The sequence below is a fragment of the Nicotiana tabacum genome, chromosome 6 (genome assembly GCF_000715075.1).
Source record: "Nicotiana tabacum cultivar K326 chromosome 6, ASM71507v2, whole genome shotgun sequence".
In the NCBI taxonomy this organism is placed as follows: Eukaryota; Viridiplantae; Streptophyta; class Magnoliopsida; order Solanales; family Solanaceae; genus Nicotiana; species Nicotiana tabacum.
This window is the reverse complement of record NC_134085.1, coordinates 141,289,607-141,309,575: the sequence shown is the minus strand read 5'-3', so window position 1 is coordinate 141,309,575 and position 19,969 is coordinate 141,289,607. Positions and strand designations below refer to the sequence as shown.

At 37.1% G+C, this 19,969-nt stretch overlaps 2 protein-coding genes across 4 annotated transcripts; one reads left to right on the top strand and one right to left on the bottom strand.

The window, feature by feature from the left end:
* The first annotated feature begins 227 nt into the window (after positions 1-227).
* LOC107830288 (ATP-dependent zinc metalloprotease FTSH 11, chloroplastic/mitochondrial) lies at positions 228-14,469 on the top strand. Of its 3 annotated transcripts, XR_012710781.1 has the most exons (19): positions 231-1,175; positions 1,646-1,799; positions 2,093-2,185; positions 2,410-2,498; positions 2,793-2,916; positions 3,734-3,853; positions 3,965-4,015; positions 4,573-4,634; positions 5,850-5,907; positions 6,812-6,937; positions 7,018-7,098; positions 7,723-7,852; positions 9,092-9,240; positions 9,604-9,885; positions 10,557-11,022; positions 11,115-11,248; positions 12,057-12,146; positions 12,304-12,357; positions 13,973-14,469. XR_012710781.1 is itself a non-coding variant. In XM_016657806.2 (17 exons), exons 1-17 carry the CDS (start codon positions 616-618, stop codon positions 14,126-14,128), a joined length of 2,379 nt encoding a protein of 792 aa, XP_016513292.1. In that variant the 5' UTR covers positions 228-615; the 3' UTR covers positions 14,129-14,469. The 3 variants fall into 3 exon arrangements, 1 of the variants encoding a protein (XP_016513292.1); XR_012710780.1 differs by having other exon boundaries at positions 10,557-11,248; XM_016657806.2 differs by lacking the exons at positions 10,557-11,022; positions 11,115-11,248 and having other exon boundaries at positions 228-1,175.
* A 223-nt stretch (positions 14,470-14,692) lies between these two features.
* Positions 14,693-17,584, bottom strand: LOC107830290 (uncharacterized). Its single transcript, XM_016657813.2, has 3 exons — positions 17,138-17,584; positions 16,159-16,410; positions 14,693-15,225 (listed from the first exon to the last, which is right to left on the bottom strand). Exons 1-3 carry the CDS (start codon positions 17,492-17,494, stop codon positions 14,947-14,949), a joined length of 888 nt encoding a protein of 295 aa, XP_016513299.1. The 5' UTR covers positions 17,495-17,584; the 3' UTR covers positions 14,693-14,946.
* Between the last annotated feature and the right edge of the window lie 2,385 nt (positions 17,585-19,969).

Here is a 19,969-nt window from a genome sequence, read left to right as displayed (position 1 = left end):
CTTCCCCAAGAGAAGTGAACGTGAAACCAACAAAAGAGAACTTTGGTTGACTCCAGTGGGGTTTCAAGTTCCAGTCCTGAAGGATAGGCCACTTAAAAAGTAATGAACTTTGGTCCATGCTGAGCTTGGTACTTGCACAGTAAATTCATATTTGGCTGAAAAGTATTTGGGTATGAAAATGTCCAAACCGGCTGTTTATATTAACCCCTGGCCCCTGGGAGTTTGGGAACCGGCTCGGCTCCGTTGACATCCTCAAAATCTCTATGTAAGCTAGTAGTATTTTTTTTCTTTCAAAAAATAAGGGTGAAATAATAAAGGCCACAAGAAGAAGAGCGCCAATTTGATTGAGATAAGGTTTTTCTTGTTTGCTCCCTTATTGTATAACATAACAAGAAGCAACCCAATCCTGTGGCTCTCTCTCTCAATCCCTTCAACTAAGTGAGAGCAAGCAAAAGGGAGAAGAGAAGTGCGTTACTCTTCAAGAAACTAAAAAAATCGTATCCTCTTTTTTGCAGTAAAGAATCTTTGAATTGAGTTCAAGGCAAAGTATCTTATTTTTTTCTTCCTTTAAACCCTAATAAACATCTAATCGAAGAAAACAAAGAGAGGAAAGCGATGACTACTCTTCAAGCTTCTCTTATCTTCAAGCCTTTACCTTCTCCTCTTTTCCATTTTTCTTCTTCCAAACCCTTTTACTCCCTTCGTTTATCCACAACAACTGCGTTTACTTCTTTAAAGCCTCGTTTTTGCCGCCACAATTTACTCCTTCACTGTACATTGACTCCTGAAAATGTCAGTTCTGATTTTGCCTTATCCAATAATAATGATAATGAAATTGAACCCCAAGAATTCAATAAACCCCAAGAATTCAATGAGCCCTCCTCCTTTGGTGAGAGCAGTAGTTCAATTGAAGAAGCGAGTAATGTTGTGGAATCTGAGGTATTGGTGGAGGAGAATGGGGAAATGAAGAGGAAGTTGCCTATAGTGGTTTTCTTGATGGGGTTATTTGCTAAGGTCAAGAATGGGTTTGAGAAGATTTTGCTGTCTGATTGGTTTAGTTGGTGGCCCTTTTGGCAGCAAGAGAAGCGTCTCGATAGATTGATTGCTGATGCTGATGCTAATCCTAAGGACACAGCTCTGCAGAGTGCTTTGCTTGTTGAACTCAACAAGCACAGGTATAGCTTTACTTCTCCAAGAAAAGATTTAGCCTTTATCTTAGTTCTGTCTTATGCTTCAGTGACTTAATGTAGAAGAGGTAGGATAATAGTAAAGATTCTTTTTTTTTTTAATAAGGAATATTGTGGTGTTCATTACTGATAATAATACCATGTTTAGCAATCTTTGCCCGTCTTTCAATATAAAATGTTTAATTGGTCATTATCCTCATGGATGCTTTTGATTGGTGTGCCTAATTGCAATTCTCTCGCTATTTTAAGAACAAGCAAAAAATCCCATATGTGAGGTGCCTAATAAAATAAGAATGCAGCTTGTGAGTTCCTGTAAATTACTGTATTCAAGTCTTTCACCTGATCAGTTCGAGTTATTTTTGTTTCCTTTTTTAGGTTTGATAGTCTATAAGTTGCCTTAGCTACACAAATTTGTTTTTAGAGAGTATTCACTGTTCTCTTTATCTTTTCAACCTTAGCCCTGAGTCTGTCATTCGGCGCTTTGAGCAGAGAGCTCATGCTGTAGACAGTAGAGGAGTCGCAGAATATTTACGAGCTCTTGTGGTGACAAATGCTATTGCCGAATATCTACCTGATGAGCAATCCGGAAAGCCTTCTAGTCTTCCTTCACTGGTAATTGTTTGATCATAATACCTTTGCATTTTTTGGTGTGTATTGGCAAATTCCACCTGTGTGGTAATAAATCATTTTAGTGTTTGACATTAAGTAGTGAACATTCTGGGTTCCTGATTATCCCAGTTAGTCTCAGTTCATTCTATCTCCATAATGACACCTAAGTGCTTCTATTTTCTGGAGGGAAGGAAATCATTTTGGACTCTAGATGTTCTGGTCACTCCTGTAATTTATACTGTTCTTGTCTCTTGATTTGGTGCTATTTTTTGATGATTAATGGAATCAAAATGTAGTTGCAAGAATTGAAGCAGCGGGCATCAGGGAACATGGATGAGCCGTTTCTCAATCCTGGCATTTCCGAGAAGCAGCCATTGCATGTTGTGATGGTAAGATACCATGAGCACTGCAGTTTTTGTTGACAAAAGGAGTCTAATGTTCATATTAACCATCATATCTAACACCTGTGAGTCACTAACAGTTAAATATGAATTTGGTTTATGGCTTTTCGTGCTTCCACTGGTTCTGCTGATGATTACGTTATCCATTTGTTGGGTCATGCTTTTGCACATGCATGTGGTTGTTTAACCCAGATTTCATTATTTTCATGTAGGTTGATCCTAAAGTTTCAAGCAGATCATCACGTTTTGCGCAAGAGTTTCTCTCAACTATCATATTCACTATTGCCATTGGCTTGGTCTGGTAAGCTTATCTTCTGGATTTTACTATTCCCTATATACAAAATGAGGCCTAGTAACGTCTCTAAATATACTCTTGCCCTTTCTCCAGAGTTTGTGAGGGATTGGGGTGTACACTGCTTGTTTTTTATGTGATTGATGTCTTGCTAGTTAGCATATTAAGCTAATGTGTCTCTGTCCTACCTTAATTTTCACTCTCTTTCCTTGCTTTAGGTAACTTCTCTTGTCTTTGGTTGGTAGATAATGAGTCTTATCCTTCTTTACTTTTACTAAGAAAAGAACACATTCATTTGTTCAGGATAATGGGTGCTACTGCACTTCAGAAATATATTGGTGGCTTAGGTGGGATTGGAGCTTCTGGTGTCGGTTCAAGCTCATCCTATGCCCCGAAAGAGTTGAATAAAGAAATAATGCCTGAGAAGGTATGTTTTCTTTCTGGAGATGTTACATGAAGCTTGTGTCTTCTGCAACAATCTTCTGATGTATTATGTTAATTAAAGAGATTGGAAGCTAATTTTCATTTATTTTGCTTCTCAATTCTTGTCATTGTGTGAAATGTCTAGTTTGTTTGGCTTCCTCGTTTTGGCATTAGAAAAGAGAACTCTTGTCTCTGGGAATTTCGTCCAGAAACTTGGGATTCAGGAAATTTGGAGGATTGAGACGTCTCATTTGTAATTTTCTATGCTCTTGCGTAATCAGATCTCAACTACTGATCAATTAAGTGTAATCTGGAAAAGGGAACAGCTTCAAGTATCTTTTTTATCCCAGGCTATTCCTACATAACTTAATTCCATATCAGTTTTATATTTTATTAACATAAATGTTGATGCCTCATTGGTCTTGGTTGTTTGATTTTCTCTTAATCTTTCATCTGTTCAGGAGTAACTCTTTGAGCATCCGCTCTCTCGTTAACTAGTAACAACTAACAACTTCTAAGAGTCATACATCATTCTCCTTTTGTATATTAAGGCTCAACCATGTATAAATGCTGCTTCTTATTCTTGCGCACTGTTTTGAAGTTTTTGATAGACAAATAGTTTGGATTATCTACTCGATGGACTTTTTTTTTTGATAAGGAAAAACAAAAAACGTTTATGCTATAGTGCCAGTTCGTTCTAGAGATTCAATTTTCCTTCTGGGGATTGCCCAATAGGGATTGGGAGAAGTATGACTTTTCTTGTTTGTGGATCTTGGATAATTGCAGTAGTTTTTGTTTATTTATTTTTCTTTTGGACGCAGAATGTCAAAACGTTTAAGGATGTCAAAGGTTGTGATGATGCTAAGCAAGAGCTTGAGGAGGTTGTTGAGTACCTCAAAAATCCTGCTAAGTTCACTCGGCTTGGGGGAAAGTTGCCGAAGGTTTGTGCTTATTATGCTTATTTATTCTGGCTTGTCATTGTCAATTTTGCTTTCTTTTATGTAAACCACCCCCTATCCTTTTCATGAAGGAATTATTTATCTTGTTTTTAGGGCATTCTTTTGACTGGAGCTCCTGGAACAGGAAAAACCCTCCTTGCCAAGGTAAGCTGTTGATTACATTTTACACTGAAGTAGTTGTCCACATTGGGTTTTCCATGTGTTGGCTACCTGTGTTCTTTGTTATAATTCCAGATGCACTGCACACTTCCAACTATGCTCAAATTCAGATGAAATTTCTTCTTGTTAGTTGTGAGTCTTCTGATTAGGTCTCTTCTTCACTCTTTCCTCTTCCTATTTGTTGGGAATGTAAGATTTGTTATCCCTTCTTTTTTTTTGGTTGCTAAAGTGAGGTAATTTAAGATTTGTTGTCCTTGCAATTACAAAACATAGTTATTCCTTCCGTTCTTGAATATTTTCTCAAGTGTCTGCCTTGGTCCTTTTTTTAATTATTTAAAGATTTCTCTTCTAGTATCGCATATTAATTAATTAATAGAATTGTTACTTTGTCAAAAAAATAAAAAAATAATCTTGTTCTCTTCCTTGTACAAAATTCTGTATTCGTCCTGCATTCAGAAAACTGCCTTTTGCATTTGTGATTCTTGTATGTCAACATAAGCATATATACTTATGCTAATCATGCTTAATTATCTTGATTGAAGGCTATCGCTGGAGAAGCAGGGGTGCCTTTCTTCTATAAGGCAGGCTCTGAATTTGAAGAAATGTATGTCTACTACTCATGGATAAAATTAAGATTTGTGATCTCCCCTTACTTTCTTGAATGAGCTTAGTTTCTTCTCATGGATAGCAAGTCACTTGGTGCTTAAAAATTTACTTTTGTCAGTTTTTGTCCATTATATGTACAAATCTTCAGTGATTTGCTCCCATCATCTAGGAAACTGGATGATAACTCTCATTGATATCACAACTTTTTCATGTTAACTCTTAACTGTGAAGAGAGGATTGGTAATGTCTGCACAGGCCTATGCATGTCACGGTGTCTAAATTTGGTCAATGGAGGTCTCAATAGCTATATAGGGTAGATCTTCTTTTCGTGCACATGTGACAAGGTGGATTTTATTGATTTATTCCAGCTCTAAGATGGTACTGGATTATGTACAAAATTACAGTTAGCAACAACTCTTTCCAAATCTAAATACTTATGAAGCTGAGGAAGTCGAGTAAAGTGTCTACTTCATGGATGTCAACCATTTTGTGCCAGATGGCTGTCTAGAGAGTAAATTTGTATTTTAATCTGAAGATAGTGTTGGTGTTGCCCTAAAATATCCTGTGATTCCTTTCCCTCCAAAGTATCCTAGCAAATGCATACAGGAATGGTGTTCTAGGCAGCTTTAGCTTCCTTGCACCCCCCCCCCCCCCACCCCCCCACACACAAAAAAAAAAAAAAGAATTTCCTTGTAGTCTGCTCCTGCTCCAGCATTCTAGCAGCTTCTTGGTTTCTTTGGCACGACCCACTTTACCAACAAAAGGAGTCAAAACTGTGCCAGAGTTGACTTGTGAAGTTGCAATGCAAAAATAAGTGAATAACATCTTCAGTTTCCTTTTCACATTAGGGGCATCCAATACAACCGAGCAAGTCTCTTTGCGGTAACTATGCTGGGTCAAGCATGATCCAGGTGCTGCCGGCCAACTGAAGCAAGCAATGCTGTAGGAGGCTTTAACTTACCATATGGTTCTTCCATGGCCAGGGAACTTGAGGACCGTTTTTATGGGATAGTCTTGTACCATGATTTTACTGTGAAAGTCCATCCTTCTGTTCCTTTTAGAGGATACTGTCTGTTTCGTGCACATGTGATTTTTAAATGCTTGATTTTTTTTTTTGTGTGGATTTGGGCAAATTTTCCTGTCTTTTCAAGATCTTACTTTGGTTAACCTTATGACCTAATTAACTTGCCTGGGAAATTTTACATTCTTTCAGGTTTGTGGGAGTTGGTGCTCGACGTGTTAGATCTTTGTTTCAAGCTGCTAAGAAGAAGGTTGATTGACTATACGCCACTTACTTATTGTGGTTTCTAGAGAAGATCACTTTTAACTATCAGATGTAAAATCATGTGAAATGTACTAGGTAGACTCTGGGCTGAAAATTTTCAGTCAATGCTGAGCTATGGTTGAAAAGATCTCACTTGAGCTTAAGTGGTCTGGCTGTGACACAATGTGTTTTCTGAGTGCATAGAGAACCAACTTGCATGTATCATAACGTATTCATGCCTACTAATCTCTCAAATAAATTTTGGTTTGAGTTACATAGTAATGAAAGAAGTGGGTGGAGATCACTCATAATTGGTTATGAAAGTTTCCTTTATGGCTTTGTGAAACTGCAGTCTCTTTAATACTTTCATGTCTGTAATCATTTGGCATACTTTCTATTTGGGCCGTCCATAAGAATGCGCTTTCATCAATGGGTTAAAGGAATTTTCATCATTCTTAAACCAAGAGTTTGGAGGGAACAAGGGATTCAACTAATGTGAGAGGGGTTTTTGTGGTAACTCCAAACAAACCAGTTGTTAGAAATTCTGTTTATTAATATTAGGCCTTGATGTACTAGGAAAGTAACTTTCTGGTTTTCTTGGAACTAGTAAAACTTGATAAGGGGCATGATGCCCTAGCATCTGCTTTGAATTTATGTTGTCGTCAAACTTGTTATTCCTGCCCGAAATGCTAAAATAAATAGAACTCCCAATTTTGCTAAAGCTGTTAAAACCTAATCATAAGTCCCCTTTCAGCTCCATGTGTCTCTATCATGTGAGATAATCTGCTTTGTCCGTTCCTTGTCCTTGTACTTGGAATAGGAAGGGATTTGATGTCCGTTTCCCTTTCTGAAGAAGCTCAATCAGTTTCTTGGAACTGCTATCTAATTTTCATGTGTCTTCTCTTTTTTAGGCTCCATGCATCATATTTATTGATGAAATTGATGCTGTTGGATCAACTCGAAAGCAGTGGGAAGGTCATACTAAGAAAACACTGCATCAGTTACTTGTTGAGATGGATGGTTTTGAGCAAAATGAGGTAAATGGCTTGAAGTTAAAGTATCTAGATCATGATTCCTCTCTGAACTTGAAACTGGAGTGTATATTTGACTTATGCAGGGAATAATATTGATGGCTGCGACCAACTTGCCTGATATACTTGATCCTGCCTTGACAAGACCCGGTAGATTTGATAGGCATGTAAGTGTTTTGGAGCTTTTCCAGCCTGTTTGATTGCTTTTCTACTTCCAAACTTAAAATGTTTTTTTGAAGGAATAAATTTGGGGTCTTCAGTAGTTTTCTCCACTGTGTTAACGAGAGTATTTTGAAGGCACTAATTGGAGTATTTTTTTCTTCTTTAACACTTGTCTGCTGACAAGTAGACCGGTTGCTTATCATGAATTTATTTACCTGAGAAAGTTGTGTCACACTATCCTACTGATTTAACCTTTTTTCAAATTGACTAACTTCACGCTGATAGTTGTGCATGGGGTGGTGTCGTGCAGCTTCGTCACACTAAAGCTATGCCTTAAGTTTGAATGTCCATTAACAACTCCATGAATTACATTTGGAAATCGGAACAAGAGCAAATTTCAAGGGAGCATTTTTTGTCGTGAAATTATACAGTATATACTAAATTTGAGTTAATACATTTCATTATCCTGAGATGTCAGACTAAGACAGAATTTTGTTGGAGGACTTTTGATCCTTCTGCTTTTGGAAAACACATTGTAAGCTATGAATGTGAGGAATAGTTAAATTGCTCTTTTCTTATATAATAATGGTCCATCATCAGGCTGTTAACATCAAACCTACATTTTCTAGATTGTAGTTCCAAACCCAGATGTGCGGGGCCGTCAAGAGATCTTAGAGCTTTATTTGCAAGACAAACCAGTTGGTGATGATGTCGATGTGAAAGCGATTGCTCGTGGAACACCAGGATTCAATGGAGCAGGTATGTACACTGCTCATTTTACTTTATGTTCATTTTCTTTTGCTTAAGTTTCCCATTTAATCTGAATCGTTTTTATCCTAAAATTGGTGTCTAATGAGATGTTATACTACCTTCTCAAGCTTGAAATGGAGGATCCTCATAACGTGGACTCTATCTATGATCTTTTAAATATATAGCAAAAGAAGATTGGATTTGTGAAGATGGCTATATCATATATCCAATCGGCTGGACATGGTTTACTCTTCAAGATAACTCTGGACGAGTGAAAGGAAAGTTAATGGATATGCGCGATCCACAAAAGCAAATATTATGCAAGTTCATGGGCCAATTACATGAATAAAGCCCTAACTTATTCTCCCTCCAGTCCAACTTATGTGACATAGTTTGAGTTAGCATGAAGTTTAAGAAAGAAATGAAAACTTATGAAATTTGTGGTTAAAAACATGCCCCAGCATTTGTGTGCTTATAACTTTTGAAACTTGTGGAATTAAACACGCCATGGTTATAAAAATTTTCATTAAGGGTACAACGGGAAGTGTAAAGTTAATTATTTCAAATTTAGTGTGTCATTCTTTTTGGAATGGCCTAAAAAGGAAAGCGTGTCACATAAACTAGAATAGAGGGTGTAACTATTTTTTCAGATTACTGAACTAGATTACATTTTGAACAAAGATCTTGTATTATTGTATCCATTGCTTTGTGCGTTATCTCTTCCTTGGGATAGCAGTTCTCTATGAACTTCTTTTAGTATTCAACATTTGACTAATGTCTGAGATTTCTCCTAGATACATCATTCCACTGTTAATTATAAATGGAATAGTGATGTCATTGATACATCATTTTCCCTAATAATGGCATACAAGAAACACCTATTTATAGGTGTCAAATCCAAGACTCATATGATATTTGTTCCATATGGGACGATATCTAACTAATAGTATAACTCTTTTAACAGTGGTGGAGCCACCTTATAGGAAGGGGTGTCAAACGGTACCCCTTCGCAGAAAAATACATTGTGTAGGTAGGTAAAAAGAAAATTTTATATGTATATATACTATGTATTGACTCCCCTTAATTTTCTGATATGTTTACTTTTGTATATTTTGACACCCCTTAATGAAAATTCTGGCTCCGCCACTGTCTTTTAAGATTACACTTAATATTGAACTTACATTCTAATTCCTTTCTAGGAACACTGTTGATCTGGATATATTATTCTATCATTTCTGTTTGAAACAGATTTGGCAAACCTTGTGAATATTGCTGCCATTAAGGCTGCTGTTGAAGGTGCTGAGAAGCTAAATGCATCACAGTTGGAGTTTGCAAAAGATAGAATAATAATGGGAACAGAACGCAAAACCATGTTCCTGTCAGAAGATTCAAAGAAGGTATTCTGCTTTGTTATGAAAACTATGTTCACACTTGGATCCTGTACCCTGCTCTTGCAAGTTTGATTTGATTTAACATCAGGCATTGAATTTTTGTATCTATGTCATTGTTTGATTTTACATGTTTACGAACTGGCAAAATTATTTAGAATGAAAGAACTTATTTGGCCTCAAAACATCAAGCTGTGTATTTTATGAATGCCGTGTAGATTCTAGGTCAACCCCTTGTATAGTGAATGAAACGAATGTCAGAATGTTGCCATAGTGTACCAACAACTTGTTTTCCACCTGTTCATGATTTATGGTGGCAATATTATGATATCCAGGCATGCTAACCATTGTGGTAAATATATTCTTTTTCAGCTAACTGCATATCACGAGAGTGGCCATGCAATTGTTGCCTTGAATACTGAAGGTGCACATCCAATCCATAAAGCTACAATCATGCCACGTGGATCTGCTTTGGGAATGGTTACACAGCTTCCTTCAAATGATGAGACATCAATCAGCAAAAAGCAGTTGTTAGCACGGCTTGATGTTTGTATGGGAGGAAGAGTAGCTGAGGAGCTGATCTTTGGTCAAGACAATGTAACTACCGGGGCTACTAGTGACCTTCACACAGCTACAGAACTTGCTCAATACATGGTACAATTTCGCTACTTAGTAACATCTGTTATAGTGAAAGAAATAGCCAATACATGTAGTAGAATACTTCTTCTCTCTTCCCTGTCTATTTCTCTAGCTTACTTAACAAGAATTATTTTTCAGACACCTTCAAGACTACATACGGTTTAAAAGTACATAGATCATCATGAATTATAAATATTAGCTATGATAAGAAGTTGTTTCCTTGTTTCTTTTTTACTTATCAACAGTTATTTACACTCCTATACATTTCAATGTATGCATGCAGATCAAAATATAATGTTCTTACTGACTGCATGATATTCCTTTTAAGTGCTCATTTGGCTTTTAGCTGCATTGATATGCCAGAATTTGTTAACCGAGGTAAAGTTGCTGTCATGTGACCACGCGGTCACGGGCCCTATTGCAGAAATGTAGGGTAAGGCTCCGTATGATAGACCCTTGTGGTCCGGCCCTTCCCCTGACCCCGCGCATAGCGGGATTATTACTGGGTTGATGTTGTTGAGAAAGTATTGTTTTCTCATCAACATTATGAGACTTGAGTTTCTGCTTCAGAAATAGTGAAATTGTACAGGGCAGTGCTTATTCCATTTTTGATTTCTCGCCGGTAACTGCAGAATGAAAGTTGATATTTATGTGAACATCAAAGAGGAATGACCGTTGTATTGCAGGTTTCCTAAGAAATTACCTAAACGATAATAGGGTGTTGGGAAGAAAAGATTGTCCTATGCAAAATTATCAGACAGATCAACTAAATCTGTGCACTAAAATAACATAAAGATAACAAGGTTGGGATCTCACTCATAGAAGACAATTGAATGACTGGGAGATAACAAGATTAGCTGATCTTTACAAGGAGCTGGAAGCATTTAAAGGAACACAGGAAGGGGTGGATTCACTTTGGTGGCAGACGCACAATAGTGGGGTCTATATGGTGAAGGATGCATATAAGATTTTGAATCAAAATGATCTTCAGATTGGCCATGGAAGCATATATGGAGAATAAAGGTTCCCTATAAGGTAGCATGTTTCTCCTAGCTACTAGCAAAGGAGGCTGTCTTAACACAGGATAATCTCATAAAGAGAGGAATCTCTTTGTGTTCAAGATGTTATCTATGTGGGGAAAATGCTGAGACGGTTAGCCATTTATTCCTACAATGCAAGATAACAGACCATCTGTGGAAAATTTTTATTAGTCTCAGGGGTATTTTTTGGACAATGCCATACAGGATTAATGAAGTTCTTTTTAGTTGGGAGGAAGCGGGAGTTCAAGCGAATAACAGAGACAGATGGAGGATGGTCCCAGCATGTATCTGGTGGTTTGGAAGGAAAGGAATGCTAGATGTTTTGAAGACAGAAGCAAGTCAGTGCAGAAGATCAAACTTAATTGTATTCTTCTATTTTGTTTTTGGTGTAAACAGATCTACACGGAAGTTACTATGTCAATGGTAGACATACTAGGATCTTGCTAGGATAGCACATCGGTTCTTCTGGTAGTAATCTACATGTAAATTGGGTTTCCAGTCCAACCTTTGTACTGTTTTTATTAATATATACAAAAGTTAACAATTCAAAAAAAAAAAATAGCATAAAGATCAACTAAATCCGTGCTTTTTGAGGCTATGCTGGGCACAGAAAATTGAGTCTGCCGATCTGAAGCTTCAATGTTCTGAAGTCATTTTGCTTCCTTAGTTTGCCCTCGAACTTTTCTCAACCCAAAGGCACAAGTGCCTTGGAAAATAGAAATAGAGAAAATAGGATCACCTTTAGTTCCTTTTCCTCCATCTACTACTATTTGTCAATGCAAGTAAAAATTAGCAGTTCTCTAATCGAGGCATAGCCGAACATGATGGAAACAGAAAAGAGAAAACAAACATAACCTCTCATTATCTGTGCCGGCAGTATTTGGCAATCTCTAGACATGAGTCAGAAACAACTTAGGTTTTCCCCCATATGATTTGCTGCAAGAGTAGCTTCCCACAGGCAAAAGCTGGAAGATTTCTCTCCAGATCTGCTTCATAGGAAGAGTCAAAAGAGTCGGTCTGATATTGTTGTTTCTTCATTTTCTTTGTCTGTGTTATGTATACTATAAGCTGTGAGTAACGTTATTACTCATTTGTTAGAATGAGCTTTCTGTTACACGGGTATGACAGTGTCACATTCTTCTGTAGGTATCGTCCTGTGGGATGAGTGATGCAATTGGACCTGTTCACATCAAAGAGCGGCCAAGTGCTGAAATGCAATCACGTATTGACGCGGAGGTATGTGCTTAGCCCGACAGTTTTTTTTTTAACTTTTTATGTTCTTACCTTTTGTAACAAGTGGCCTGGTGAAAAATTTCTAGTTCACTATATTGTGTTATCTATAGTTTTTATTTGGGTTGGTAAGCTCTTATAAATTTGTTCGTTTGATGCACAGGTGGTTAAACTTCTAAGAGAAGCTTATGATCGTGTAAAGGCCCTCCTAAAGAAGGTTTGTCTTACATATCTTAATGAATGATCATAGAGCAATACTACCTTCCATCCTTTTACAACCATCTTCTTGCTCAGTATTTGATAGTATCTTTCCTTCCATCCTTTTACAACCATCGTCTTGCTCAGTATTTGATAGTATCTTTAGAAATCCAAGTAGATGCATAGGTTTAAGTACTTCAGAGTGTATGATAGCGTGCAGACAATCTTAGTCTTTTCAATGGGTTGACATTATTTTGGTCTCTCAAGACTCTGGCAACTTCCTATGGAGAAGGTGAATTATGAAGTACAATATAGGTAACGAATGACTCATTACTCTTGAATAACAATTTCCATGCAAGGTTGTTTCGCCTAAAGCTAATGAGGGCAGGTGGAAAAATCAATCCCCAATTACATGGAACCGTTTTCAACATACAGGAAAATACTTAATTTCCTATTTAGATAAATAGAAGTAACGGAACATTTATCTCAGCCTATGTTGCTCGGATTCATTGATTACTGCCCGTGTCGGCATGACAAGACACCAGCAGGTATGGGATTCGCACCAACATTCGGTGGATATTTATGAGACAATTCTTTTTCTATTTTGAGATGCCCCTAAATGATTGACATACTTCTGGAATTAACATACTCTATATGACAAAGTTTCAAGCAAATTTATTTAACATTAACAGTTCGTTACTTTCTTTTGAGAAGGAACATCAACGATTCATAACTATAAAAAACAACCAAAAAAGAAAATGTGATCCAGACTCAACTGTTGAAAGTTGCGTAAAATATTATTAATGTAGAAGTATGTGAAACATTTTGGAACATCTTAAATTGAAAATTGATAGAGCAAGTAGGGGACATATTGTAAAGAAATAGTAAAAGGAAAATTTTTGCCTTACAACTTTCAGATTTTAAGTTTGTACCTAATTCCTAACACTTTGAAGGTACGGCAACTATCAGACATTACTTTTATGATTCATTCAGACAAAATAATTACTTTTATTGGATATTGTTGCTCCCTGATGGTTACTATTTGATGCTACTTTTTCTCCTCTTTGCTTATCGCCTTTCTCCCCCCTCCCCCCTCTTTCCTTCTCTTCTTCTCCCCTATTCTTCCTTTTCACCTTTTCTTGAGCCGAGGGTCTTTCAAAACAGCCTCTTCTTCTCCCCTATTCTTCCTTTTCACCTTTTCTTGAGCCGAGGGTCTTTCAAAACAGCTTCTCTACCTCTCCAGGTAGGATAAGGTCTGCGTACTCACTACCCTCCCCAGACCCCACCCGTGGAATTATACTGGTATGTTGTTATAGTATTTATTCAGACAAAATATCTTTATAGATGTGTTAAAAAAGAATTGTATAGATGTGTTAATCGAATCAAGTATTTGGTTTTAAGGAGATTATTTTGCCATTGAAGCATTGTAGCTATATGATTTTTATCCCTAATGGCTGGTATTGTGCCATGTTTATTTAATGAGCAAAAGCAGTGAAAAAGTTTAAGCAGCCCCTCTGCGCCCCATAAATCCTCACTAGTGATTAAAAAGATGCGTCCTCATTACATGAATTTGTTTTAACCGCGCAGCATAGATTGGAAATATTGCTCTAAACTGTGTTTCTTTTATATTGCAGCATGAAAAGGCTCTGCATGCTCTGGCGAATGCACTTCTAGAGTGTGAAACGTTGAGTTCAGAAGAAATAAGGCGAATTCTTCTCCCTTTATCTGAAGAACGGCTCTCTGAACAACAGCAGCAGCCACAAGACGAAGAAGCACTTGCATTGGTTTAGGTGTCGCTTTCTCTTCCATGGGTGATCATCTCAGCTGGTGTAGGGAGCTAATGTACAGTTTATACGAGACACTAGTCTGATTATTTCATCTACAGATCATAAAATTTCTTTTTCCTCACTGTTGTAACATATTTATAGGACTTTCATTTCCTGGCAGCAGACAGAACAGGTAGCTTCAGTAGAGTATTGTAAGCCTTGGTAGGAATTCAGGATTTCTTTTTCCGTTTTTCTTTTTCAGCCACTTTAAAATTAAAAATACCCTGTATTGGGTAAAATTTTGCATGTAAACTGGGGAATTGTATATCAATTTTTTGAAAATAAGATGTCCTATTTTAACATCATACTTTACTAACTCTCTGCTTCTTTCAGAGAAATGTCATTCCCAATGTAACTTTGCAGGAAAAATAATAAAGATGAAGGATAAAGAGGAAGAAAAAAAGATGACAGACTAGCTACTTTGAGTTGTTCTTGGATCCTGATACTTCTGGAGATTGATTTACTCAGCTATTTTGCATCGTTAGTTACTACTCAAACTGATATTCAAGGCAAGGGCCAAACACAATGTTCCGGTAACCCATACACTAGTATAAATAAGACATCGTATTATTCAACATCAAATCCAAGTGAGTATAATATAGTAATATACGAGCTCTCGAAATCTTGTCAATAAGCACATGTAAAATCAGCAAATTTACGAGAAATTAGCGGCAAAACTTGTAAACCTTCTGTATATCCTCGTGTTGTATGACTGTCCAAGAGCAGTTGGCGAAGTTTATATGAGATGGGAGTAATGCATAGAATTCCCTCGAACGATTAACTCAAGCCTGACCAACAAGAACATCCTTATAGGGAGTTGGGGCAACAGTAGTTGATGTTGTTCCCTCCTCGGGTGAGTTTCTCCTTCTCCTTTGCTCTTCTATAATTAGTGGCATTTGCCCTTCTCTTTCTTGCATTAGTCGTTCCTGTGCTCCGCCTCGTAGCTTCTCTAGCCTCAATCCACTCATTTGTTGCATCTTGAACACTTTTACCACGTTCATTAGTCCTCCAATGAGAAGCAATAGGCTCCCAAACATTCCCAACCACACCCACTCTTCACTCTGCATCATTTCAGAATTACTCAATTACTTAATCAAACTATGCAAAAGGCAGTGCAACAGATTCTAGTACCCGTAAGCATTCAAACAGTGTTAATATGTAAAAGCCTATAAATAGTAGGTGACAAACCGAGTAAAAAAGGAAATCAACCAATAAGAATGCCTTACACACAAGTTGGATTGGCTAAATGAAGTGTCTGTATGACGTCGTTCAATACGCACTATATTTCGCCAATCAGACTATTGCTATATAAATAACATTCCAGGTTAAAGATGACTTGTGGAAAGTTTCCAAAAATGAGGTTTTCCTCTCCTTCCTTTCTTTTTGATGCTTGGTTGACAAGGTCAGGCAGTTTCTCGCTATGCACATCTGATATTCTAATTAAATTACTTCCTTATTCTTAATTAAACCATTTCCTCCACTTTCTCAACTGAAAGATAGAGATCATGCTCTCCAAATGAGCAACTGTAAATGAGTGTCTTTACAATCAAGAGAACTAACTAAAGAAATATAGCGTTCTTCTCAAGAGAGCTTTCTGCGGGAAAACTTGCAATTATAGTTCAGGGAGATGTGGGACTCAACCTTACCTTATGTGTATTTGGCCAACAAATGTCCTCTTTCTTTCTACAAGTTTATACTTTAAGGGGTCGTTTGGTTGGATGTTATCTCAAAATTAATTATCCCGGGATTCTTATCCCACCCTCCCATAGGTATAAAATTAACACTACATTAGTTATACCATCCCAACCAAACGTGGGATAAACTCATCTCAAATTTAATCCCGAAATTAATTATCTCTTATCCACGTACCAAACGAGCCCTAAGATCATAGGTGATACGATCATATAGGTAGTATGAGACTATGAGCGAGTTAAACACTACATCCATAAAAAGATTTTCCATATCGATAATTTGTAAGATGTTGGATTACTTACTAACAATTTCAAGCCATGGTGGACATGTCCTGATTGCTCTCTCCAATTGAGGAGTGCTCCTACTAGAAACAGTAAACTGCCCAACAAGAAAGGAATGTTGACGCTTTGTTGCAAGATTTGAACATGTCCATCTGCTCTTTCATAAATCTGACACGAGTTATGAATTGAACCAAGCAGCCACAGAGCAGGGCCAGCAATAAGTAGATTCACAGCTTGCTTCTCCACTTTGTAATTGTCATACCCCTTTTCTGCCTACATTAATTTTATAAAACATAATACATCAGATAAAGAATTCAGGAAAAACAGTACACTCATGAAACTACATATATATCCAAAATTTAAAATTTAGCCAGCAATGCTTAGAAAGGATGCCTTGGCGTAACGGGTAAAGTTGCTTGGCGTGACCAGAAGGTCACGGGTTCGAGCCGTGAAAATAGCTTCTTGCAGAGTCAGAATTTTCCCCAAGGAGTGTCAAAATATAAATAAGCAAGCATATGAAAAAATTAAGGGGAGTCAACACATAGTATATATACGTAAAAATAAAATATTTAACCTATTTACGCGGTATGATTTTCGAACGAAGGGGGTGTCAATTGACTCCCCATGCCAATGAGTGGCATTGGCACCGCCACTGGGTAAGGGCCACTGGGTAAGGGTGGGTACAATAGCCCGGCCCTCCCCACCCGCGGATAGCGGGAGCTTAGTGCACCGTGCTTCCCTCTTTTTAGCCGCAATATGCTTAATCACTATGCAATTTAAGAGTTTACGCTCTATGCGCTAACAATATAAAACATACTACACACTTAGGTTACTTCATAGATATTATAGGTAAATCAATATGATAAAAATGGTAACTACCTTGTTATCACGGGTCACATACACCGATAGTAAAAGGAATTTTTACACTGAATTTATATAGTTTAAATCCATATTTTTAATACACAAAGTAAAGCAGAAAGAAAATAAATAAAGGACTTACCTTAGTGAAGAGAAAAAGAATTCCTAAGAAGTAAAGAAGAGTTCCCAAGGATTGAACTACAGGTACAGCAAACTCAACAAGGGCAAGCTGCGGGTCAAATCCGAGCAACAGAAATCTATAGTCAATAGCAGCAAGATGAGCCATAAGATCATGCACATTCACTACAATGATCTCTCCCAACGCTAATAGCAACAGAACCAAACCGGACAAGGGTTCTTTGGAAAACTGAGCCGCGAACCCACCTACGAGCAAAATCGTAGAGAACATGTATAGACCCGCGTTGATGTACTCGAATCTGTTTCGGGTCAACCTTGGCCCGTACATTCGGATCTCGCGTGCTGATGCTAGTTTCACCATTATTGTTGAAAAAGAAGACGAAATGATGATCTCTCTACAGTTAAGAAAGCTAGTAAGTAATTGATGAGGGAGAGAAGATGGAGATGTAGGAAGCGGGGAGTGTGGCCTCTATTCTGGTCAGGGGGTTACGTGTCCTTCTGCATGCAGTTGCATGAAGCAGTCAACGGAAACAATTGGTTGACACGTGTTGATAGAGCAACCCCTGTGTGTTTTTTCCTTTCATGGACATATTTAGGTATCCAATTTGAGATTGAGAAATAATATTGGTATTGTTGTATAGACATATTTAGGTGTAGTAGTTTTAGTGTACGTACGTGTTTTTATATTTATTAATAAAAAGTGTATAAAATTTAAAATAAGAATAAATTATGTGTAATAACAGTTAACATCGAGATAAATGTAATATTCATATAATTAAGAGTAAGGAAAAGGGGTATTATTACTTTTAGCCCACGTCACAAACTATTTATATTCGGTAACTGGAAAAGTGTATAAAATTTATATAATTTTTGTATATAACATATAGAATGTATATATATACAAAGAATATATTTTTCGTGTCATGACCTAAACCGATGGGCCGCGACGGGCACCCAGTACCTTACTCAACCGAGTACCAACATAACGTATCTTTTTATGTCATACTATCATAGAATACTGAGCCGGAAGGCTGCCGTGAGATAAGTAGAATACAACACGTGATACCAACTTATACATAAGAAGTACGGGCCTATAAGACCAAAATAACCACTCGTATACTGAACATAGGCCGACAAGGCCGTACAATCTTTTACGTACATGACATCTGTCTACAAGCCTCTAAGAATACATAATTTTCATAAAGGTCGGGACAGAGTCCCGCCATACCAAACAGTACACGTCTAAATCATACTAACCAAACAAGCAACTCCGAAGCAAATGGAGCGCACCAACATCTTCCGCTGAGCTGATAGCCTACTTGGAGAGCTCTCAACCTTTCTATCGGAACCTGCGGGTATGAAACGCAGCGTCCCAGGAAAAAGGGACGTAAGTACGAATAATGTACCGAGTATGTAAGGCACATAAATAAGTACATAACAGACATGGAAGAAATATAGAGTAAATGACTCAACCTGTAAGTCTGAATAACTTTGTAATTCATGAAATAATTATAGTGTCATGCATATGCATATGAATGTCATGTCGTACATAGGTACATGTGTTCATAACATCATCAAGCTTCTGAGGGCATCCCATCATATCATCTTGGCCACTATGAGCAAAATCATCAACGTATACCAGCTGATCAGGTGGTGGTGCGTGTATGACACCGTAACATTTTTCCCATATCCCATATACATATAATATACATATATACGCGTATATAACGTCTTCTGGTCATGGGTCAATGTGCATGTATAAATGCATGAAATGCATATGAAATACGTTAATAAAATCTCTTGGTACGTCATAAGACCATTATGCCTTTGATTAATATCATGAAATAAACTTTACCAACTTACATATTTTTGAGACCCATGAACAAATGATAGAATAATATGACACATGGAAATTCAAAAACATAGACACCTCTAATACTTCTATGAATAGAATCATTTATGAAAGTTGTGCATTTTCTCATTTCGTTCATATCGTATAGATCATGCCAAAAGAAAAAAGAGATAGCCTTAACATACCTGAACCGATTCTCTTTTGCAAAAACATGTAACGACGAATCGAAGTAGGAAAAAAATTCGTATGATATTCTTGAGAAATATTATACCGTGCTTCCTTAGAATTGCATCTTTCGCATAATCAGATCTTGTATGAATTTTTCCAAAGCAAATTTCATGTTCCATCTCTTGCGTTCTTGGTCACTACTGGATTTGGTCTTGATTACAAGACATCATCTTTTGGCTTGGAAGAATCATTAATTTGGAGTGCTTTTTGATGCATAACTCAACTATCCAACTTTCATGATTGGAAAATACACTTATTTCCAATAGTTGGTCTAGCAAAATGAATCTTATATTCAAGTTTTGGTTATATTATGCCACCACCTACTTAGGCTATGAATTGGTGGCAATGTGCTGCCATGTTTACATATCCCCACGTGGATATTGTCCTCTCAATAATTATCCAACAATTTCACTTAAATATTTATTTACAAATTCAATAATTAACCAATTACCCACATAATTAAGAATTATCTCACTTTACTTAAAATACTACTCACTTTTAACACTCTATACACCTTACTATCATGGCCATGTGGTACCTTGTATGGTACTAGTCCATAAATACCGGGTATTTTAGCTCGGGCCGTATTTTATCCTAAAATGCCAAATTTCAATGGAATTCATCTCCTTCGATTTGCTTACCCTCTCACCTTCACGAATTTACTCATCACTTGTTTGAAATAGTATAATCATTATAATCTCTAAATAATCTTTTCCTTGGACTGATGTCAATTACCTTATGACAAATTCAACGTAC